Here is a 22,206-nt window from a genome sequence, read left to right as displayed (position 1 = left end):
GTTATGTTTCCCCTTTTCCAGTCAGTAGGAACTTCACTAGACTTCCCTAACTTTTCAAATATGATGGAAAGTGGCGTTGCAACTTGATCTGCCTACTCCCTTAGGAGCTGCAGATGGATCTTGTCAGGCCCCATGGACTTGTACACTTTCAGGTTCTTTAGATGGTCTCAAACCTGCTCTTCTCCTACAATGGGGGGATCTTCCTTTTTCCAGTCTGTGCCTTTTTGTTCTGTTACTTGGGTGATGTGGCCAGAGCCCTTACTGGTGAAGACTGAGGCAAAAAAGTCATTCAGTACCTCAGCGTTCTCCATGGTCCAGCATGACAAAGTCTCCTTCTGGAGAGAGCACACATTTTCCTGTTTCCAGGTTTAACTCTATCAGGGCTCCAGCTTTCCTAATCTGATCTGTGGCTTTTTGGACCACTTCTTGGTATTTCTCCCAGGCTACTTGTCCCTGCTTATACCCTCTGAAGACTTTTATTTTTTGTCTATTAGTGTCCAGGAGCTCTTTGTTCATCTGTGCAGGTCTCCTGGCATTCTTGCTTGCCTTCCTCTTTCTTGGGATGCATTGCTCCTGGGCTTGGAGGAGGTTATCTTTGAATACTGACCAGCTTTCTTGGGCTCTTCTCCCAATCAGGATTGTATTCCATGATAGCCTACCAAGCAGATCCCGGAAGAGGTTGAAATCTGCTCTCCTGAAGTCCAGGGTAGCAAGCTTTCTGCAGAGCCTCCTTGTTGCCCTATGGATTATGAATTCCACCATTTCATGGTCACTGCAGTCAAGACTGCCGTTAAGCTACATGTTGTCCACCAGGCCATCCTTGTTGGCAAGAACAAGGTCCAGCATTGGCACCTTTTCTACTTGGTTTCTCTACCATTTGGAGGAGGAACCTGTCATCAGTGCATTCCAGGAACTTCCTGGATTGCTGGTGCCTTAATGTGTTGTCCCTCCAGCAGATGTCAGGGGGGTTGAAATCCCCCATGAGGATCATGGCCTGTGAACAGGAAGCTGCACCTATCAGCCTGTAGAGGGCCTCATCCACTTGGTCATTGTGGTCAGATGGCCTGTAGCAGACTCCCACAGTAATAGCACCAGTTTCTGTCTTCCTTTTAACCCTGACCCATAAGCACTCTGCCAGTTCCTCATCTATCCCCACCTGGAGCTCCAAGGAATCCAGCTGGTCGTTGATGTAGTAGGCAACAGCCCCTCCTCTTCTTACCTGCCTGTCTCTCCTACAGAGCTTATACTCATCCATTCCCACACTCCAGTCATAGGAGTTGCCCCACCATATCTCAGTGATGCCAAGAACATAACAGGCCTGCAGGCTTGCACACATTTGTAGCTTCTCCTGCTTATTTTCCATGCTGTGCGCACTTGCATAGAGGCATTTTTGTTGGGCCCCAATTGAAGCTGCCTCACTGCCTGGGATTCCATTATAATTCCTTTTCAGGTATTCTCCTGCTGGCCTGTGATCCCTCATGAGGCCTAGGGCATCTCTTACTCAAGTTGGCTTCAAAGGGGTGGCAGTGGGATGGATTGAGGATCCCTTCCCCCAGCAACTCCCGTTTAAAGCCCTCCTTACCATATTGGCAAGCCTGTTAACCAAAGACACTCACCCCTTCCCTGAAAGATTAATCCAATTAGCCTGTAGGAGACCAGGTTTCTCAAAGTGAGTCCCATGGTCTAGGAAGCCAAAGCCCTGCCTGTGGCACCACTCCTGTAACCATTTATTGATTTTCCCAATGCAATTTGTCCTTTTGAGCCCATTCTCTGCCTGGAAGGATCAGTGAAAAGACTGTCTATGCTCCTGAGTCCTTCACTGTTGCTCCCAGGGCTCTACAATCCTTCTTCATTATCTTCATATTCCTCCTTCCCATGTGACTGGAACCCATGTGAAACAGCAGGAGTGGATAGTAGTCAGTGGGACGTGTAAGTTTGGGTAGTCTTTCAGTGATGTTCTTTATGTGAGCCCCTGGCAAGCAGCTGACCTGTCTAGAGGGTGGGTATGGTCAGTATGATTAGCACTTAAAAATCATCAGTACTTAAATTCATTTATTTTCACATTAATTGGGATGTAAGGTTGTCATGTTACTTCTGGGTCAGCAGGGTCTTTGTGACTTGGTTTTGGCTTTTTTTAGTTGCATTTTTTGGACAGGGATGTCTTACTGTGCTGACTTTTAGTGCATCAAATGCATACACCCCAGGGCTTCTTTTGAGAAACTGAATGAGGCAAAACAGATTGCAGCTTGAAAGCGGAAAGACTTTTATAGATATGACATAGGGAAATAGATACAGATTTTGGCGCTGATTTGTAATTGCTGCTGCTGCTATAAAAGATAAGAATATACATTTATAGAGGCAGTACATGTGTAATTAGTATTACCAGGAATGGGTAGCAATGTTATCTGATTCTTTTGCTCTGTGTGGGAGTGGAGTCCAGGAGAGTGAATTATATAATTATTCCACTTATAGAAGAACAAATGTAGTGTTACCAAGCTACTATCCATTTTATTATATTATTTATTATTATTTTTTTGTCACTGAGGAGGAATTCTCTAACAATACAAACACAGAAACAAACAAAAAATGTTTATTTTTTTGCATCTCTTTATTCTGCTTTCCTTAAGTTAGTGTCCCATTTGATTTCTGGCTTTTCATTAGATTCTATATTCTAATATGTAAGTTGTTTTGATGTAAGGGATTAAGAGATAAAAATGACAGGATGGACTAAGTTGTCTGGCTTTTTTCCCCACTGTATATATTCATTGTTTGGGGGCTTTTTAAGGGAAACAACAAGAAAGCTATTATTACTTTTTTTAAAGCTATGGCAAAATTAATTACACAGAAAATTATTAATTGTTTTCAAGTGACAGTGTTTGTGATTCAGAAATATATATAGATAATTTTTAGTTTACAAAAATCTAGCAATAGCAAAAGAATGCTATACTACACAACAAAATATCTGGTGCTGTAAAAGATTTTTCAATATAGAGATGAATGGATATTATTTAATACTTGTTTTGCACTTGACTACAATTAGTGGGTAACATTAAAGCTCCTTTGGGCAAAAGTCCCCAGTGGCATTGCAGAGCATGGGGATACACAAGCATCAACATTCAGCAAAGTCGGGGGATATTTTTCCAAATTCTAACCTACAGTTGGGTAAAGTGAGCTCAATTTTGCATCCAGCAGCTACATATTGTAAGAAAAATTTCTTGCTGTAGTATCATAAGAACTTCACACATTTTGATTCTGTGTCTCTTTTCAGGTCATTCTGAGCATGTTTCATTATTGTGTTCCAAGCAGGCTTTTGCCAAGTTTATCAGTACTATAGGCAAAAAGAGCTAGAAGGTGGCAGAATCAGACATCTGTTTTCATAGGCTCGTGAGGACAGGTGATGCTGTCAATCTCAAAATGTCAAAAGGGATGAAGTGCCACCAGTAGCCCCTCCAGCAGTATATTCAGCAGTCTGTAGACAAAGCAAGCACAGCCAAAAACAAATCCTGAGGGACGTATGTGCGGTCTAGACCTGCAATAGGATACTGACTACCCTTTTCTGTCAAACTATATCATAATTTAGTGCAAGTTAAAATTAAAATTGATCTTAACCCTATACTTGAAATCTCCTGAATCTCTTCTCAGACTTCAGGAGTGGGTTTTGTGTCTGGAAGCTTCCTGTGTAAGAAAGTATTTTGCTTCTTTCTGTCAATCCTACATTTCTTCTGTCTTTAAATAATCACACTTACAATAGCAATAATGTTAGTGCCAAGGACTACTGTGTAGAAGCACAAACTAAATCTGAGCATAATTGATTGCAACATTTAAAGGGAGAAAATAATTCAGTAGAACTCCAGAGAAAAACATGCTAGAAAAAGATAACAGAAATGCAAAGCCTTTCTCCAGAGAAAAAAATATTTAAAACATACAAGCATAATATAAACCAGCTCAGCCAAAAAAGTCTCAAGGGAAAGCAGAGAAGGGATCAGCTTTATTTTCTTCTTCCTTTTAAGATGGGAAAAATATAGGGAAATACCAATTAACAAAAGTAAGATTTTGTATTGAAAACTGAACACCATGGAAAAAGAAACTTAAATTGCACAAAAGTGCATTTCCATACCTTCATCAATTAAAAGTGCAATTAAATACCAATTTTTAAGAAAAATACATGGGAATGCTGGCATTCATTATCTACAAAGCATTCTGGAGACAGATTAATGTTTAAAATGGTCAGATTAAGGATGAAGTCTTTGCATGAAAGGCTGAACAGTATACAACAAAGGCTGAACATTACTGTATAATGACTTAATATCCTAAAATCGTAGGTGGAGGACAGATGTGTCGTTGCCTTCTTAAATTTCTCTGCAATAGTCAGCACAGTTAACCGTGAGGAGGTGGTCTGTTCCATCTGAAACATGGTTCAATGTGTTCAGGTTGTGTCTTTATGAATCTAAGTCTCTCTAGGTGGGATGGACAGGCAGACAAACAAATGAAGGACCCTCAAGCAGAAACTGAACTTCCATCCTTGACCAGATCTCTTTTGTGAAGTCCCACAAATGCCAGCTGTGTGTCTCAGTTTAGTCAACGGCAGTATATAGCCCATAGGAAAATGGATAAGGATATAAGATGTGATAAGAGACTTGAGGTATGTTCATGCTTTTGAAAGAGAGGAGGCCAAAGTGCTTTTAAGTAGTGGTTTCTGGTGCTGTGAGTTGTGACACAATGACAGGATGGACTTCAGCATTGCTTGAACTTGTATGCTGGAGGTTGGGCAGAGGTGTAGAGATTGCCCTGGTGCTACTGGTGCTGGGCCAACTTGGCCATTCCCTTCTGGCTTTGCTTCAGTAAAACTGCCTCAGGTGTGCTCCGCTTCTACATCCATGCCTCTGGTGGCAGCCAGGACATGCCATCAGAGCCAGTCCTAGGAACACACAAGTGACAGTGTTCACAGAGTGTTTACAAACCTAGAAATCGCAGTCTCCTTGGAGCTGAATTTGAACAGGTCAGGAATTGCGTGGGTGAACAGAGAATAGTAGCTGAGTAGTTGGACATGCTGCTGCCATCATGTAGTTTCCTTTGACTGCAGATAGACATTCCTGCAGGCAAGGGCCCATCCCACTTTATGATATCCCTTTTGGTAGCTCACTATCACCGAACTCTTATAGTAGTACTAATGAATAAATATGAAACCATTCGTAGCGGTGTGCAAGGCTCCACACTATCCCAGTGGACAGTGACATAGCACTGACTATTCAAATCCCAGGACTGCAATAATTGATTCAACTTCTTTGTGTAGCTCTCTCCCTAGGGGGAAAAAAAAAAAAAAAAGATTTTATAGCAGAATTTCACACTAGGTTGTTTTCTAGTAGGTGATTTTTTTATTAATCTGTCTGCTAACCTGATCCCTACTCACTGTGCATATTTCCTGTTGAAGATTCAATTGGATTCATATTTTCACAAGTATTTAAAGGGAACTCTGGTGCCTTGTTCCAAATTTATTTTAAAAGCACATGGAGCTGTGGAATGTGGACACCAGTTAACAAATCTTTTCCTCTAGCACAATGGAATATTTTTGTCACAAGACTAAAGCACATCTCTTTAAAGGCTTATTTCTGAGCATGAAGTAGGAATTTTTGCCCCAGGAAATTAAGAATCATCGGAAATCTTCCCCACTTGTAAAACACTCTTTTCAGCTTTGCCATCCTCTAAAGTAATCACCCATGAAACACCTAAAATATGGAGAGATTAATTAAACCCAACAATGAAACAAAAAACCCCTGTAGCTTATTACCAGCAAAAGTAAATTGTGCAGAATTTACAATTCATCCCATGAGAGAGAATAGAAAGAAAGAAGGAAGAATGTGTGGCAGATAATAGTTGCTAAGCTTAATGTTGCTGATACGGGCTCAGGTACTGATCCACTTGTGGGGAGATCTGTGTAGAGTTCCCACCATAGGGTGTGCTTCTAGAATGGGCTTCTTTTGGAGAAGGTGGCAGATGCACACTTTGGAAGGCGAAGGTTGGCCCCAAGATGTTTATTCTGTGCTGTTTTAAAGTTTGAGGAGTTTTTGGTGGACATATAGAAAAAGTAGTGGTCAACAAGGAAAGAACTGCAATTGATCTTCTCTACAGAGTGATTTATCTAGTGGGCAGCCAAATGTGCTGTATTATGGAGAACTTCCTACAGATAACATTGTTATACTTACCAAATCCTGTGCTTTCTGTCCCAGATTGCTTTGTTTCATTTATTAAAGAATACCAGTCACAAGCTGTACTGATTCAGCCTTTGTTTAACACTTTAAATATTGAAATGGTATACTTTTATATTAACCAAATTCATAATACTAATAGCTGTCTGTAAATATTTCTGTCTAAACAGTTTATTATTTGGTTTTTTTTGGGTGGGGTGAATTTTGGGTTTTTTTGTTTATATTCTCAGATAGTTTCAGTATGATTATAATCTATTACTTATACAATCAAAATATACAGTGTAATGATTTAGCCATAAAATAAACCATACTGAATTTTTATGGCCCTACGGACAAATTTGCTGTTTTAGACCTTGATGTAAAATGATAAGAATAACTCCTCAAGTTTCATTTATAATTTTCACTTTTATAAATCACTTTTTCTAAAATTGTTGTTAAGAAGTTCCTAACATTGGGAACAGCTTCATGACTCACTTAGAGAACTCTGGTTTTTGAACTATGCAGTGTGTCTGTCATAAAATAAAATAAATTCCAATCTGAAAACCAGGTGTCATTTTATTTTAGTTTATTCCGTTATATTACTTAATGCAAGAGGAAAGCCTTAACAAAACTATGATTCATCAGCACATATACATTTTTGGTATTTCCCTGTCCTAGAGTCTCCTTAGGTTTCATTTATTTATTTAGTTAGCTATTGCACAAGGGGCAACAGTTTTAAGCTGAATGTGTGTAGAGTTAGATCAGACATTAGGAAGAAACTATTTACTGTGAGGTCAGTGAGACACTGGAACAGGTTGGCCAGGGAAGTTGGGGATGCCTCATTCCCTGGAACTGTTCAAGGCCAGGTTGGATGGGGCTTTGAGCAACCTGGTCTAGGGGAAGGTGTCCCTGCCCGTGGCAGGGGACTTGGAAGTAGGTGATCTTGAAGGTCCTTTTCAACCCAAACCTTTCTATAATAATACTTCTTTTAGTTAAGAAAGTACTGGGAAGTTTGAATGTAGTTCTTCTGCCTTGGCAGGTAATTAGTGTAGCAACTTGGATATACCAAGCCTAGGAGTTGGAAAAGTTTGAGATCTTTCTGAAGTATGAAAACCAAAATAAGAAATATAATTGAAAATATATGCCTGTATTTTAAATATTAGTAACTATATTCAGTGATGTTGCTATCTTGCTCAGTTTTCATTGCTAATGTTTCTCACTGTCACAAACTGTAGTATTGGTGAAATGTTTTCTCAAAGATTCAAGTATTCTGCTTACCCTATAAAAATGGGTTTTGTGCTGCATGTATTACCAGTGTTTATGGGTATATTCTATATAAATAATTTGAGGAAGTGGATTTGAATAATTGCTTCTCTGAGGAATACAGTCCATATCTTTTGCATTAAAATTTAAATCTGTGTTTTTGCATGCCCCAGACTAGGACACTTGGGGATCAAGTAGTCAGGAAAACATTCATGCTTTTGAGTTGTGTTGAAGTCAGTCCTTTAAAAGAGAGAGATCTGTAGCTGGGTAAGCAAATTTTCACTGATTTCAGTGTATCGATGTTTAGAATTTGTATTTCAGAATTATGTTAATTTACATCAGTAAACATCCTTTGCTAAATTGAAAAAGAATGTGTACTACTAAAATGACTTTGTTTGCTAAATATTGCAAAAAACCGAGATCATGTTATGTAAAATATGCGATTTATGTATGAAGAAGCTGTTCTGTTTTGTTGTGGAGGCTTTTTTTCCCCCCATCAATCCATTTCTCCATCCAATAGCAATTATAATAATAATAATACTTAACATATTTCAGAGTTAAAAAATCAAAATGGTGATTAGCAGATTTTGATTTTTGATTGGATTCTTTTCCCCCCTAAACTCTTCAGAATAAACTTTCAGCTATGCAAATTTGGAGTATTTGTGACATTAGAGATATTGTTTGCTACAAAATCTAGAATGGATTGCAGGAATACGTATGCAAATTGTCTTGTATATCAGTAAATAATACCAACATTTTCAAGAAATTAGAGATACTTTTTTTTTCTGTTCCACTGTTTTGATAATAGCAATCTTAGTGGAGAGAGTATCTTGAAGGTTAAATAGCAAGCGTGGTCCTTCAGTGTCCAGGAAATATTATGTACTTTGATCCTAACAGCTTAATTGAGAAGGAATAGTGCATCGTGTACATGTGGCATGTACATTATGGAAGGGCTGATAGAAAGCAAAAATTGTGTGAGTAATTCCAAATGCCAGTTTGTAGGCTGTTTTAGGTTTCCCTGTTACAGTGAACAGAGAGAAGGCCCTTAAGGCATGCATTAAGTAGAGTCATGCTTTCAGTCACAGCAATGAGGATGGACATCAGAAGGTGCCCTCCTGCCTTTCAGAAGGAAACCGAGAGAGCTGGGTTGCATGAAGAGTGGCACATGTTTGCACAGGCCACGGTTCTCTCGGATCAGCATTCAAAAGCTGAACCCAGTATTGTTCATTGGTTCTGAAGGACTGAAAGTAGTATTTTTTTCCCCTGTACCTTCTGAAAGCTCTTTTTTTTTTTTTTGCAGTGAGGACTTTGAGATGATTTGAATGTTGAGGCTAGTATATAGGAAATGTGCCTTTACATATTTATCTATTTATATACCTATTTCCTCTACTGTATATTTATTTCTCTTTTCGGTTCCAGAGCCTGGTTTCTGCAGAGTGACTGAGGATTTCAGTGGCATGGGGAATTCCTGGAAATCTAAGTTTGTTAGCATTGTTGGCTGAATGCCAAATAATTTGATTTGTAGTTTTTAACAAAGCTTTGCCTCCTAGTTTGGGTATGTGGCCTGGTAGGATTCCTGACAGAAAACTTAATAAAGCTCTCAAATCCAGAATGGAAAACACATTATAAAAGAGAGACTAGAATTCTAAGACTTATTGTCAGTGGATAGAGGAGGAATATTTTTTTTTCCTAATTCTTTTTGTGATAAAATGAATGGTTTATTAATGTAATGTTTCTAATTTCTCATTTGTAAGGCCTACTTTGTGGCTGGTTGAGAGGGCTGTGAATCTTACCTAAGAAGATACTAATGAAATACGGGCACAGATCGGTGGAAGAGCTTGCTACCTGACATCCTGTGTATTTTAACTGCATGCTATGATGTGTTCTTCCAAGTAATTTATCTGTGCATTGAGGGGTCGTATCACTGTTTGTGCCTGTTTAGTGCTGCTGATCTTTTTTTTGCCTACCAGCATGCACATTTGATTAACGTTTTAGTTAAGTTTTTTGGCTTTCCACCTGTGTGGTAGTATTATCCCTGTTACTGCCTTCCTTGTAATGTACTTAAAGTATAGGTTTCTCACTGCATGACCTTCCTGGAGTGTTGAGATAAAAAGAGCACTAGAAGTTCAAAAGAATGCATTTAAACTTAGTATTTTCTTCTACAGAAATTAGGATGGCACACATCGTGTAACACAAACACGCAGTGATTACTTTTGTCCTCGGTGTCTGTATAATATGCTTGATTTCTTATAGCTACGTTATCATCTATGTAAAATGGGAAAATACCACTATAAATGTTTCACTATGAAAACTAAGAGATGTAGGGAGCAGGGACCTTTCCTTATTTAGGAATATCCTGCAACAGAACTTCATAGGAAACTAGGACTGCCTACCTCCATTATTGTTGCCAGATTAAATTTAGCAAAATAGTTCCACTAGATCCACCACAGTCTTCGCTTTCAAAGGAAAGAAATTGCATTTGGAGAGTTTTCCAAGATTATCATGTAGGCTTAAACTCTGTTGTATGGCCATGCCCATACTAAATTTTTTCATTGCTCCCATGTCATTTAGGTCGTGTATCTTTTATTGCAACACTGTAGGCAGTAGAATCTGGGTTTCTGGTAAAGGGGAAGGGATATCAGAGGTGATAATTTAGATCTGGAGAAAGGGAGGTCAATGGGAAAATGTGTTTTCACTGCCCATGTACTGTTTATACAACAAACCCAACAGGCTGTGGTCAGCATGTGAATACATTGATCAGCTTAGAGCACACAGCAGTTATTACCTTACTAACGATAGCTTATCGCAAATACTCGTATTAAACAATTAAGATAGTCTCTAACTGTGCAGCATTCAGCACTGTTATTAGATTTTGCAAGTAATGAAGCTAATGCAATTAAGAATACAAAAAGTACTTGATGAAATTGTGGTAGAAACTTTTCATTCTATTAAATCAATTATGCAAGTATAAAAACATGTTCAGTAAAACCTAATCAATTGCCAAGAATATGAGAAAAATGTCTATTTGAAGAAATAAAATTGTCTTAAATACAATCTAATCAACATCCAGAAAGGAAACGTCTCAAATATGATTAAAATGTCCCCGTTGACCATAGTTACTTTTGCTTGTCATAAATAAGAGGGCTGAGGTTCTCAAGACAGAATGATAGCTTTTCGTACTCAGTATCATTTTTAGCTGTTGTAGTTACTGTTTTTCTGGCAGTGACGTTTCTTCACTGATGTTTGAGGGCTGATGTGCCTTGCACTTGGCCAACATTATCCACATTAATGTTGGTTTTTTTGTCCTAATCTCCATGCTCCTGTTAGTTTTTGCTATTTTTTTCAGTCACTGTTTCTAGATCTTGCCTCTTCCAATTTACTGTTATGTTTTATTTTAACTTAAGGAGATGGAGGTCATAGGAATCTCTTCTGGTTCAAATTTTTAAAAGACAGCTGCTAAGTAGTTTGTAATTTTATTTAGATAGCCTTACTTGATCACAGCACAGGTACATATATTCAGATGATTCACCAAGGGCTTGAGAGCAATGAAAACATGTTCTGGGACTAAGGTATCTTTCTTCCTGAATTTCTTTGTCCAGGAATGATAGTCATGTATTCAAGACAGAAGGAAAAAAAAAAAAGTTAAAAAAAAAAAAAAGTTTTTGCTATTATTGAGTTAATGTGTCTTTTTTCATATGCTTCTGTTCCTAGCTACTCTATGATTTCCTCCCCTCTCATGACATCTTACTCCTTTTTCTCTCTTTCAGCTGCCAGCATCTCCCTCCTTAGCACTCTTTCCATTACTGTGTCAGTCTCTTCTGGTCTGAGTTTTTCCTTTGCTCTTTTGGTAATTTAACCCTTGTAAATGACACATTGCTAGGCATATAAAGATATTCCACTTATGGTCTAAAATTAGCTTTCTAGTCTAAACTTGTCATCTAGGCAACCTTGGTAATCAGTAGCAAAAGATAAATATCACAAGATGGCAATTCATCACATATTAAGATTATGTTGAAGCTGGAGGGTTTAATTGCTGTCTGGGCCACCTGTCTCTTTCTGCTGATTAAAGAGAGAGCCCTAGGTGACAAACTTGGATGAGATACCTGACTTTCCTATGGCTAAAATTAGAGGAAAAAGGTATGCTACCTGTTGTTCAAGGAGTGATGCTGGTAATGCATTGCCTTTGTAAGGTCTGTCGTATGGAGATAAAAACTGCATAAAACTGGGATGAGAGGGCACTCCAGTTTGGTGGTTTTTGTTTGTTGTTTTTTTTTCCCTGAACTGATTTGCAAGGGCACCAACAGTTGTGTTTGATTTTCAGTAGTGACTTCAGCAATGTTGGGACCTTCTTAAAATCAAAACCCTCTTATTTTGTTAGCATAGTTAATATTTATATACCTCTTGTGAATTTCTCACCAAACTGCATCCATTTCATTTTTGACATGGGGAAGTTAGAAGCTTCAGAACATTTCTGGCAAGGTCATGCAGCATTGTACAACAATGTAATTGGATACAAACCCAGTGTCTGAATCCCATTTTAAAGTCATAGGGAACTAAGTTTACTAGTAGACAGTATCTACTATTGCAGTGGTAGTTAGTAACATAGAAACATCCCCAAACCAGATGTCCAGATACAAACTGATAATAAACAATTATTTTAATCAGTGCTGCACATAAGTATTTTGAATTATAAAAATAAAGTTTGGGGATACATCTAAAACTGTTTATGGAAAAATAATTAATAGAAAGATTTTGCCTAAAACTGTGTGTTAGAAAATATTTATCAGTTACAATTATTTCAGTAGTAAGACTAGTATTTATGCTTCTAATGTTTTATCTTCTTTTAACAGTGCTGTAACTCACCAATGAACCGACACTTTGGGAACACTTCATAGCATCAAAAACTTCATCGACATAGGCTGATGCCATCTCTTAAGTTTCCAAGCACTGTGAACTGAAGCTACAAATGTTTATGGAACTTTTATCATCTGGGTCAAAGGGAATGTTTTTCTGATATTTAACAAGGACCCTTACTGCCAGTATGACGAGCCAGGAGAAGTGGGTTAACCTTAGTCCAGGAGAGTTCTCTCAGCTTCAGAAATATGCGGAATGTAAGTAACTTTTAAAATATATAATTTTATGTATAAAAATGAAGAATATTTTGAATGCAGAATACATTATGATTATATTATTGATGTTATGCATTGTTAATTAGGAGGTTAAGCTGTGGTTAATGTAAATGTTTTAATCCAAAAATATGTTTTTTGGAGGGGGAATAAAAACCAATTTGGGTAGGTCTGTAACTTTTTTTTACTGAACAAATATGATCCAGTATGGTATTTAATACTAAGATATGCATAAGACTGAAAGAAAACAGTACAGCATTTCAAACAATAAGACCTACAGAAAGAGGTTTTTTTTCTGAGATACTAGTGTACACACATTTTGGTGTACAAGTAAAAAGTAGTAATACTAAGTGTTAAAGATGTAATTAAAAGAAAACACACATTTTTAAACAAACTGTTAGAGAGGAGGGTATTCTACTGACATAAGCTCAGTGACTAGAACTCAATGTTCACACTTAAACCTCTATATCATATTGCCATGATCAGATACCGTGTTGATGACTCACAGCATCTAATATTGTTGACATGAAACAGGTATCATTAGCAGGTGAGCTTAAAGAGGAGGTGTGCTGAGGTGCCTTGTACTAACCAGTGGGAAGCGTTAGATACAGGGTGTGTTTTCATTTCTGCTTTCCTTAGGAACCTAAGTAAATTTGGTTAAAGTTTGCTCATTTATTTTCAGGAGAGGAGTTGGTGTTCTGTCCATCCAGAAAATATCTCCTTAAAATGCATTTGCTGGTGTTCTGCATAAATGCTTGCTGATGAGAAAAAACACCTTCACAGTCTTCCCTTCTCACACTTAATTCCTTCAACCTAAGGTGTCTACAAAGTGAGATAGTGTTTTGCTTGTGTGATACCCCCAGCTGCTTCACAAGCACACACCACTTTTCTGGTTTGATACGCTTAGTTTTGATTCAGTATTGGATGGTGTGGTAACCCAGACTATGTTACTGCATAGCAGATAGGGCATACTTGTAGGAGCTGAGGGACTTTTGTTTGAGTCTTTGAGGTTGAAGCTCACTTGGAATCCATATCCTCAGTCTTTCCCCTAACCAGAAGGCAAGCCTATCTCACTTCCACCTTTTTTATGAAGATGACTGTTGCGGCTGAACTTTGTTGAAATCAGTCATGTCTACAAGTACTATGTTTTCGGAAAATGGTAGAGGAATGTAGATTCTGTTGCTTTCCACTTTCTGACTGAAAGACACTTAGCACCATTTCAGCATAGTTCAGCTTTTAGTACATCTTTTGTCAGCTTGATGATAGCTGGTCTACTCTTCCAAGTACTATTAAACAAGATTTGCTCCTGTACAGGTACTGTCACTGGTATCCCATTGAGACATTCCTACCACATCTTCTCTGCCTGTTGTCTTCATCACATATTTATAGTATCATTCTTAACTTTATCCAAGTGTATTGCTTGGTTACACTGAATGTAAATTTTTTTTCCTGAGTACACACCAGCTTTTCCCAATTTCCATAAAGGTGACTGAAGGAGAATGAATACTACAACGCTTGTTCCTAATCACAAAACATTTCCCTTTACATGACACTCAGAACTCAATACTAACCAAGTATCTTCCAGTAAATTAATCCATGTAATTAATCCAGTAAATTAATTTATAATTTTGTTTTACTCAATTATTTCTTAATTCAAGGGAACTTTATACTTCCAGTTTAAAACCTTTCTTTATCTGCTTGCCATACTGAAATCATTAGGGGCTTCAAATAAATTTTTGGAACAGTTTAAATATTACTTTAAAAAGAAGGAAAGTGTGTTGCTAGAATTCAAAGAGCATATTACCTAATACTTGGCCCTTTGTAGTTAATACGTGTATGTGTGGTTTTTGAAAGAATAATTATTTCCAAAGACAATTCCTCTCTGTCCTCCTTGCCAGTCAAATTAAAAACCTCCTCTCTTCTCTTCTTCTGAAAAGAAAGTAGTAGAAAATATTTTGCATTTGATCTTTGCATGGTTTTAAAGTGCTTCAGAAGAATATGTGAAAAGAAAGAACTGAGACAACTGGTTTGCTCATTATATGATAGTAGTAACAGCAACAACAATAATGTAGCCCACACAGATTCCTGAAGATTCTAGGGAAATACATGCACTTAAGAATTTATTTATTTTTTCTCCTTTAGATTTCATGATCAATGCTGCCTGCAGGAAAGAAAGGCAAAAAAATGCAGAGGTTTTTTGTTGGTTTTATTACATTAAAAAGTGTTACTTAAGGTACATAGAGTAAGGTATATATAGGACCTTTCAGGCAGATATGGTTTCCTCTAAACTATGTAGTACCAGGTATATGCATAGTTCTGTACTACTCCTAACAGCAGCCTGAATTGCAAAGACGTTAGAGAGAAATGATATAAATCACTTCATGGTGATTATTACCTGTATGGTAAGTTTGATTAGTTTGGAGAACATTTTTTGTATCCTTTTTATTAAATTAATTTTGTGTCTCCTTTTTATTAAATGAAGTTCTGTGGCTGTTGTAGTCCAAATTATATGTTATAGTGAGTTAAGAGGATCCAGCTCCAAAAGCAAGTGAGAAAATACTGAAGGGATTTGAAACAGTTAAAGCAAGACTGTATCATGATTCAGTTAGGCTTTAAAAAGAAAGAAGGAAGCTCTGCCCTTCCCTTAGTAGGCTGAGAGAGTTGGAGGTTAAGGCCTCTGAGCTCTGGCAGCATGTGCACTCTGGGGAAATAGCTTGGGTTTTTTGTTACCCTTTTGAGTTTGTCAACAAAATGTGCCCTGAGGAAAAAGCCTGAAAAAGATTTCACAAAACCTTTGCCAGTGATTTTTTTCCCAGGCTGGTGTAGGATAACTTGGGCAGACTGTTACAGCCTGAAGATGGAAATAGATATTGGAGTGCTGCTGAAATGGCTGGGAGAACAGGAACAGCATCACCAGCTGCAGCATCTTTTGATGTAGTGTCAATAGCTACTGCAGGAACTGGACAGTGTAAGAATTTTATAGGGGAACTGGAAGGAGGAACTTGTGAAAAAAAGATCTTGGAGAGAAACAGGAAGGTCAGCAGAAGTTTTGGTCCTGAATTAAGTTGCTAGAGTCTCTTGGGTGGGTTTGGTTCTGTGGCTCTCACGGATGAAAAAGATTTCTTTTACTACGAATATAAATTATAACCTGCAGGGAACTTCATACATGTGGCAGCTGGTCACCAGCATCTGTGCCCCTTGCACAATTCCTCAGAGGGTCCCAGTCTTCTAGTGCCACATTGAATTGTGCTAATTCTGAGGGAACGGGCCTCATCAAAGAATACAGATTGCTAAAACTGGCTATTTTTGGCTGTTTGGAAAGTGGAGAGAGAAAATTGCTGGTGATTACTGGGAATATTTTTACCCCAAGTTTTGGATTTTAGAAGTATGGTGTTTCTACTGCTGTTAGTAAAGATGAAGAAAATTAGGTTCTAATAAAGTTTTGTTAGAGCCTGTCAGACTGGCTGAAAGATGGAGTCTGCCAGCACAATATCCCATGCACTGGGAGAACTTCATGGAGAAGGATAATGGGTCTGGTGAGAGCTCACCTCTTTGCTTGCAAGGCTGTTGATGTTGAAGTGGCCAGAAAATGTGGCCAGAAAATGTAGCCGGTTAATTAGTGAGTGTGAATCATAGCACTGAATCTGTGACTGGGGACTAAAAATCTAAGAGAAATTGGAGTCCCACTAAAGCATTTGGTGGGCATGTGGTTTAGCTATTCTGAGAAGTGACTGTTAACTATGCTTATTGGTACAACACTGTTATTATTTCTTAAGATCTCTGAATTTAATTCCCTGGTGCATATTACTGTGTTGTACCAATTCAGAGAAAATAGGACAGGAATATTCTATCTGACAGGCTTAGGATCTACTCAGATTTATTCTTCTAAAAAGCTTGCCTCTGTCAAAAGGAAGGTGGTTATATACAGTCTGCACTAATGAGGATATTGGATCCAGCTTTGTGGCTGGTGTTTGACTGAAATCTAGACTAGAAAAGATAAGAAGTTGTCAATTTGTTTTTTGTTTAACCAGTCATAGCTGGGACTTGGCCTCTGAAGATTGTTCCAAGTTGTGCAGGGTGGAGAGCTGGGCACCAATGTCAGCTGGAGAAGTATTAGTGGATTTATTTCCTTTCCCTCATCAGGAATCCTGTATTAGGTCTTGAAAAAAATGTAAGACAGGTATGATAAGCTGAGCATTTCTGAAGGAAAAGGAGCTAATAAACATATAGTAATACAGTATGATCTGGATCTCTGTAGTGGGATTCCTAAAGATTTAAAATGCTTAATGTACCTGACACAATATATGCCTATCTATGACTAGCAGATAGGTTTTCATCCAAACAGAAGCCAGTCAATTCTCCAGTCAACCTGTCTAGGGTAAAGAGGAGGAACCTTCTCATGGCAGTCAGGGGCTATACTCAGGTATATACAAAACTTGTTTCCTGCTTCCATGCCATACTGAAGAAGGGCATCCAACTTGTTTAAGGTACAATAGATTATTTAGGGAAAGGGACAATGCAGAAGAGAGTGCTGACCTTCTTACCTTGACTAAAAGGTCTGTAGAATTATTCAGGAGTTACTTTATTTCATAACAAAGGCAAATGTATTTGAGTCCTTTCAGTCCCTCTCAGGCTGCTCTATTTTACTAATTTAAAAGAATGTTTTAGGAGCTAATGGCTTTCCTAGAACTTTATTTTAATTGTATGAAGTAATAGCACAAAGTAAAGTCACGTTGAGTGACTTTTTTGGCATATCAGATAGTAGCAAGTTAAATTGATCCCAGACTCCAGAGATAAAATACTCTTAGGCTGTTATTACAAACCCACCATTTGATCATAGAGAGGCACTGGCCATGCTTGCTATGTGAGGAGTAGGATGCCATGTCATCACTAGGAGCACTTGGTGGTGTCACTAGAAGATGGTGATTTGCTTGCAAATACCTTGCACGTCTGCTACACCTGGGAGAATGAGGCAGAGAAGGTAATTGTAACACCTGAAGAAGACTGCGATGTTTACTCAGTCTCACTGAGCAGTGAAACAAAATAATTCAATACAATGCAGATTCAAGATTATGCTGCTAAGTTTCCAGTGTTTCTACTGTGGGCATAGTGGCTTTTGAGGTATCTGGGATAGATTAACTATTAGACGTGCAGATAGATCCATGGTTCTTCAATAATATAGTCAGGCTCCCAAACGCTAGGCCTTTGTTGCAATAGAAGGGAATGATGAGTAAGTGTTTAGGGAAAAAGTCAATGACTCTGCATTTCCATTTTCAAAGATAACATAGCAAGAAGCAAATCTAAATAGCTCTTCCAAAGTCCAAAATAGAAACCGTAGTTCTCAAGTTTCTGTGGCAGTGGAATCCATGGTGTGAGGTGGCTGGTAGCAATACCTCCTATTTTATAATCCTGAAAGGCAAATGGTGTCATCTCACTTTGGTTTATATTTCCTCTGTCAAAAACAATGATTTCTTTCTAGAATTGAAGCTGCACAGATACACACTGCCAGTCATTAACGCCTGGTGTTGCAGAATCAGCTGTTACTGGCATTGAACACACATTGTGGTTATTACAAAACTGACATACGGTCATAAAATTACCAAACATGTATTTATGCACTGTAAATGTATAAACATTGATTATACCTTTGTTACATTTCCTGTGTTTCTATGTATTTTCCATATTTCCTTTATTGTTTGGTTGTTTCTATGGACATTTATATGTAAACAATGAGAAGCTTTTGTTTCTTAAGAGTTCATCTGTTTCTATTACTTACCCCCAAAATCTTTATAATAGGGAATAATTCAATTGGTTGCTGTGGAAATGAGTCTGATGTCACAAACAGAGAGTTACATTTCACCAAGCCTTGAAAAAAACAAAATGAAGGGAGAATGGATTAATTGGGAAGCCATGTGACTGTGGCAGATTCTCAACTCTCATTAAAAGCATGTATTTTTAGTCCTTGTGTTTCTATAGAAGAGCTGGAAAGTGTAATTCAAATGATGACAATCCATGACTCATCAGACAAACTGGAAAAAAAAAATACCTCAGAGAGAAAGAATGAACGCTCTTTGCTTTTGTGGGATTTGAACTCCCAAGAACCAGTACTTTTTGATGGGTCCCCTCAGCCCAGCAAAGCCTGAGGAGAGAAGGGGAAAGCTGCTCATCTAACTCATCCACTGAAAAAATATACTTTGCTGTTAGTGTTACTGCATGCACTGCTCTGCGTCTCCTGCATTTCTGAAGAAAGGAGAGCCAAAGCTGCCTGTCTTGTTGCCTTTGAGAACAGGAGATTGGTTACCCTTGATTCAAATCAAGATTTAGAGGCCTCTTCTTGAAAAAGAATGGGCTTAGGGCTGCCTGATGGTGTCAAAATGCTTCTCTTCCTCTGCCATTTGTTAAGCTTGAAGGGCCCTGGATTGCATTGGTCTCCGTTGTTTTCTGCCAATTCAAAGAAGCAAAAATTTTAAATGTGCTTATAATTATGTATGTTTTAATTGTTTTTGAAGCACTATAAATACATTGCTTTTTGTGTGGCTTTGGAAGATTTTTAGTGGGTGTTGTGGAGTGTCACTGCATAGTTTTGTTGGCTGCATTGCAAAATGTAATGGCTATTTGAGGACATTACTGATTGCAAAATTTGTTTTTAGGGCTGTCACGTTTTGTGTGGTTTATAATTTATAATTTTACTAGAGGCAATATGAAATATTGAGAAAAGAACTTGTGATTAAATTCCAACATAACATTTTCTTGTATAGGTCCTGAATATATAAATGCTTAATTTTGTTTTCAACTTAAAAGTTATAATTTGTGTTGTTGAGACAAATTAATGGTAGTAGTAACAGTAGTTATTGATAATGAATTTCTTTTGAAGAATGTATTTCTTACAGTTAACTGGCCTAGTAATAGATGTTTTCATTCATACTAAATGGCTTTAAAATGCTTTATTAACTATTGATTTCTTGTTGTTGGTTTTGATTTTGTTTGTTTGAGGTGTGGCCTGTTGGTGGTTTTTTTTAATTTTTTTTTTTAAAAGGGTAATTTCTACTTTGACTATGCTATTTATTTTTGAAATTTACTACAGAGATGGGACAGAATCTAGTATCCTTACCTGTGTCAGTTATAAGAGCAGGATGGGAAAAAAAGTTTGTGCTAAGTATGTGTCTGAGTACTTTATTGAATGGAGGCACTTCAATACTGGATAGGTTCTAAGAGTCAGAGAAATTATTGAAATTATACTGGAGATGATGAAAACGAATTGAAGAAATGCAGAGAAAGAGTGAGTGGCAAGATAAGGGCATTACTCTTGTTTTAAAGTAAGGTTACAAAAAGATGGTAATTGTCCTGTTTTAGCAGCATCAATAAAGGAGATTCAGAGTTTCTGGCATGAAAAAGATTAAAGACCTGAAGGGAAAAAAAAAAATAATCTAAAAATAATTTTAAAATAAACCATTGAAAAGCAAAACTAAACAAATGGCTTCAAATTGAGTTGGAGTCTATCAGCTTCTGGTAGACCAAAATTCATGGATACTTGCTAAAAATAGGTAGGTAACCTAGGTAGGTAACACATTGAGTGATTTAAAGAATCAAAAAGAAGAACAGATCTCAGAAAGAGGTGATTAGGACAAAATCAAACTAGGTTTTTAAAGTGTCAGAGCAGCAGATGGGAGCCAAAAGAGAGCTCAGAACCTAAATGCTGGTTTTTGGAAATCCTTATTTGACATCTGGGTGTTTGGTAATGAAAAATAATATTTAAAAAAATAAGAAAAACAAATGGTGAGACTGAGACGAATGACCTGGGGCAGAAGGAAAAAAATTCAAGTAAAACCTTAGGGGCAAGTATAATTTTTATCTTGTAACAATGATTTAACTAATTCAAAGATAACTATTCTGACTTCTGTAGAGAGCCCATTAGAAGTTTTTCTATGAATTCTTTATGATTAAAATATGTGAAAATGTGCACAAGTGCTATCATTTTGGTTCTATAGCTTGACTACTTACCTGGCTAATTGCGGCAAATCAAAATAAGTAGTTAAACTGGAATTTAAAATAAGCTATTTGCATTCTCTTTGGAGGTGCTCGTATTCTAGAATAAATCAGAAACTATTATTCCTTCAGAATTATTTTAGTAGGTAAGATGTTAGTTAATTAGGAATTTGCTAATAATTAAAAGAATACTGACCCATTTCATATTCCTGTGTTTTAAGTATAGAGCCGTATTTTTCTTTTTTGCTTCAGACACAATCAATCTTGTCATGTTGCCCATCGAGTCCAAGCTCATTATTTCATCTTTGGTCTAATACATGATACCTTCAGAGATGACCGTGGTTTCTCCAAACACCATAGCGTAATATGCTATAACTGTAAATTATCAGTGCTTTAAGTGAACCACAGGAATAGTTACAAACTGTAATTAAGTTGTCCCGAATGGTACAAAAGCACATTCTGCAGTATTGCCCAGTGTAACTGTGTGTTTAAAGCATGCACTGAATTTTTTCTGGATTAGGTTTCAAGAAGCAAGTGCCAGAGTAGTAGTTCCTTCTAATAGCATTCTAGAGATTTAATGTCTGATTATGTAAAATCACTAAACTACTCTTCAAATTGCATTGTCTGTCCAAGATAGAATCTACTCTTAAGATAAATACTTTGCAGCTCTGTGTACATATTGGAATTTAAAGGTATCCAATCTCATATTTTAAAAAATAACCTGAATAATTTTACTTTAAATTTTGTAGGTTCCCTACCATTAACAGCTTTCATAAGAATATTAATTAACCCCCAAACAAATCCAGTCATCAGCTTAGCATCCTGTCCCTGGGAGGCATGCAACTGAAAAGTTTTGTACATGTTCCAGGCACAAATATGTTAATCCTTATTCAAAGTCTGTCTTGACATGAAGAGCAATACCAGATTTTGCATAATTGCACACAATGGGTTATAATCACATCTCCATTTAATTATTCTAGTGGAAACTAGCAGTATGGTTGCTGTGCTGCAGAAGGTCTTTGGCTTGAAAGTGAGTCCGGCCTCATTGAACATTGTTGCTTCTTGTGAATAAAGCTGCATAAACTGCTCTAAATATCTTTTGTTAATTAATAAGGAATAGGTCATGTCACTGCAGCTTTTTATGTTAAACTTGCCAATTGATGCGGACTTCAGATTTTATCCTGAAAGATGTTATTTAAGGTAAGGAATGACAATAATTTTACTGGATAGGAGTGCCCACCTAAGATGTTCAATATACAGAAAGTTGTTCTGTCCCACACAGAATTTGTCACATCCCTTGGGAGTCATGAAGTAGCAACCAACAATACACAAAATCTCTGTTCATACAGGTTTGCTGTTCATGCTGCCCATGATAGAGGAGTTGTGTTCATTTGCTGCTGACTGCTACACAAAATGATAGTGCCAAAGAGCAATATATGTAGTGTTCTGAGGTGTTGATTAAGGAATCTGTGTTAGAGTTTTTTATTGTCATTAGTCTTGTGTATAGCAGTGGCTGAGTTTTTATGAAGTGCTTCTCTCACTCAGTCTGCTAATGTATCACTTTGACCTTGACTCGATTAGCATTCTAGTGGTTTTAGACCACATCCCATACCTCCCTTTTTCATAAACAGTGATAATAAGAAATA

General features: G+C 37.4%; 1 protein-coding gene across 7 annotated transcripts in view; it reads left to right on the top strand.

Moving 5' to 3' along the window:
• DGKB (diacylglycerol kinase beta) overlaps positions 1–22,206 on the top strand; it is a 356,804-nt gene that overhangs the window by 45,527 nt on the left and 289,071 nt on the right. For all 7 annotated transcript variants that reach the window (XM_051609482.1, XM_051609481.1, XM_051609483.1 and 4 more), the window contains one exon: positions 12,299–12,559. In XM_051609482.1, coding sequence (XP_051465442.1) covers positions 12,490–12,559 — 70 coding nt within the window. In that variant the 5' untranslated portion in view covers positions 12,299–12,489. The remainder of the gene's footprint in view (positions 1–12,298; positions 12,560–22,206) is intronic.

The sequence above is a fragment of the Apus apus genome, chromosome 2, assembly GCF_020740795.1.
Source record: "Apus apus isolate bApuApu2 chromosome 2, bApuApu2.pri.cur, whole genome shotgun sequence".
Lineage (NCBI taxonomy): Eukaryota > Metazoa > Chordata > Aves > Apodiformes > Apodidae > Apus > Apus apus.
This window is presented reverse-complemented; position numbering and strand designations above follow the sequence as displayed.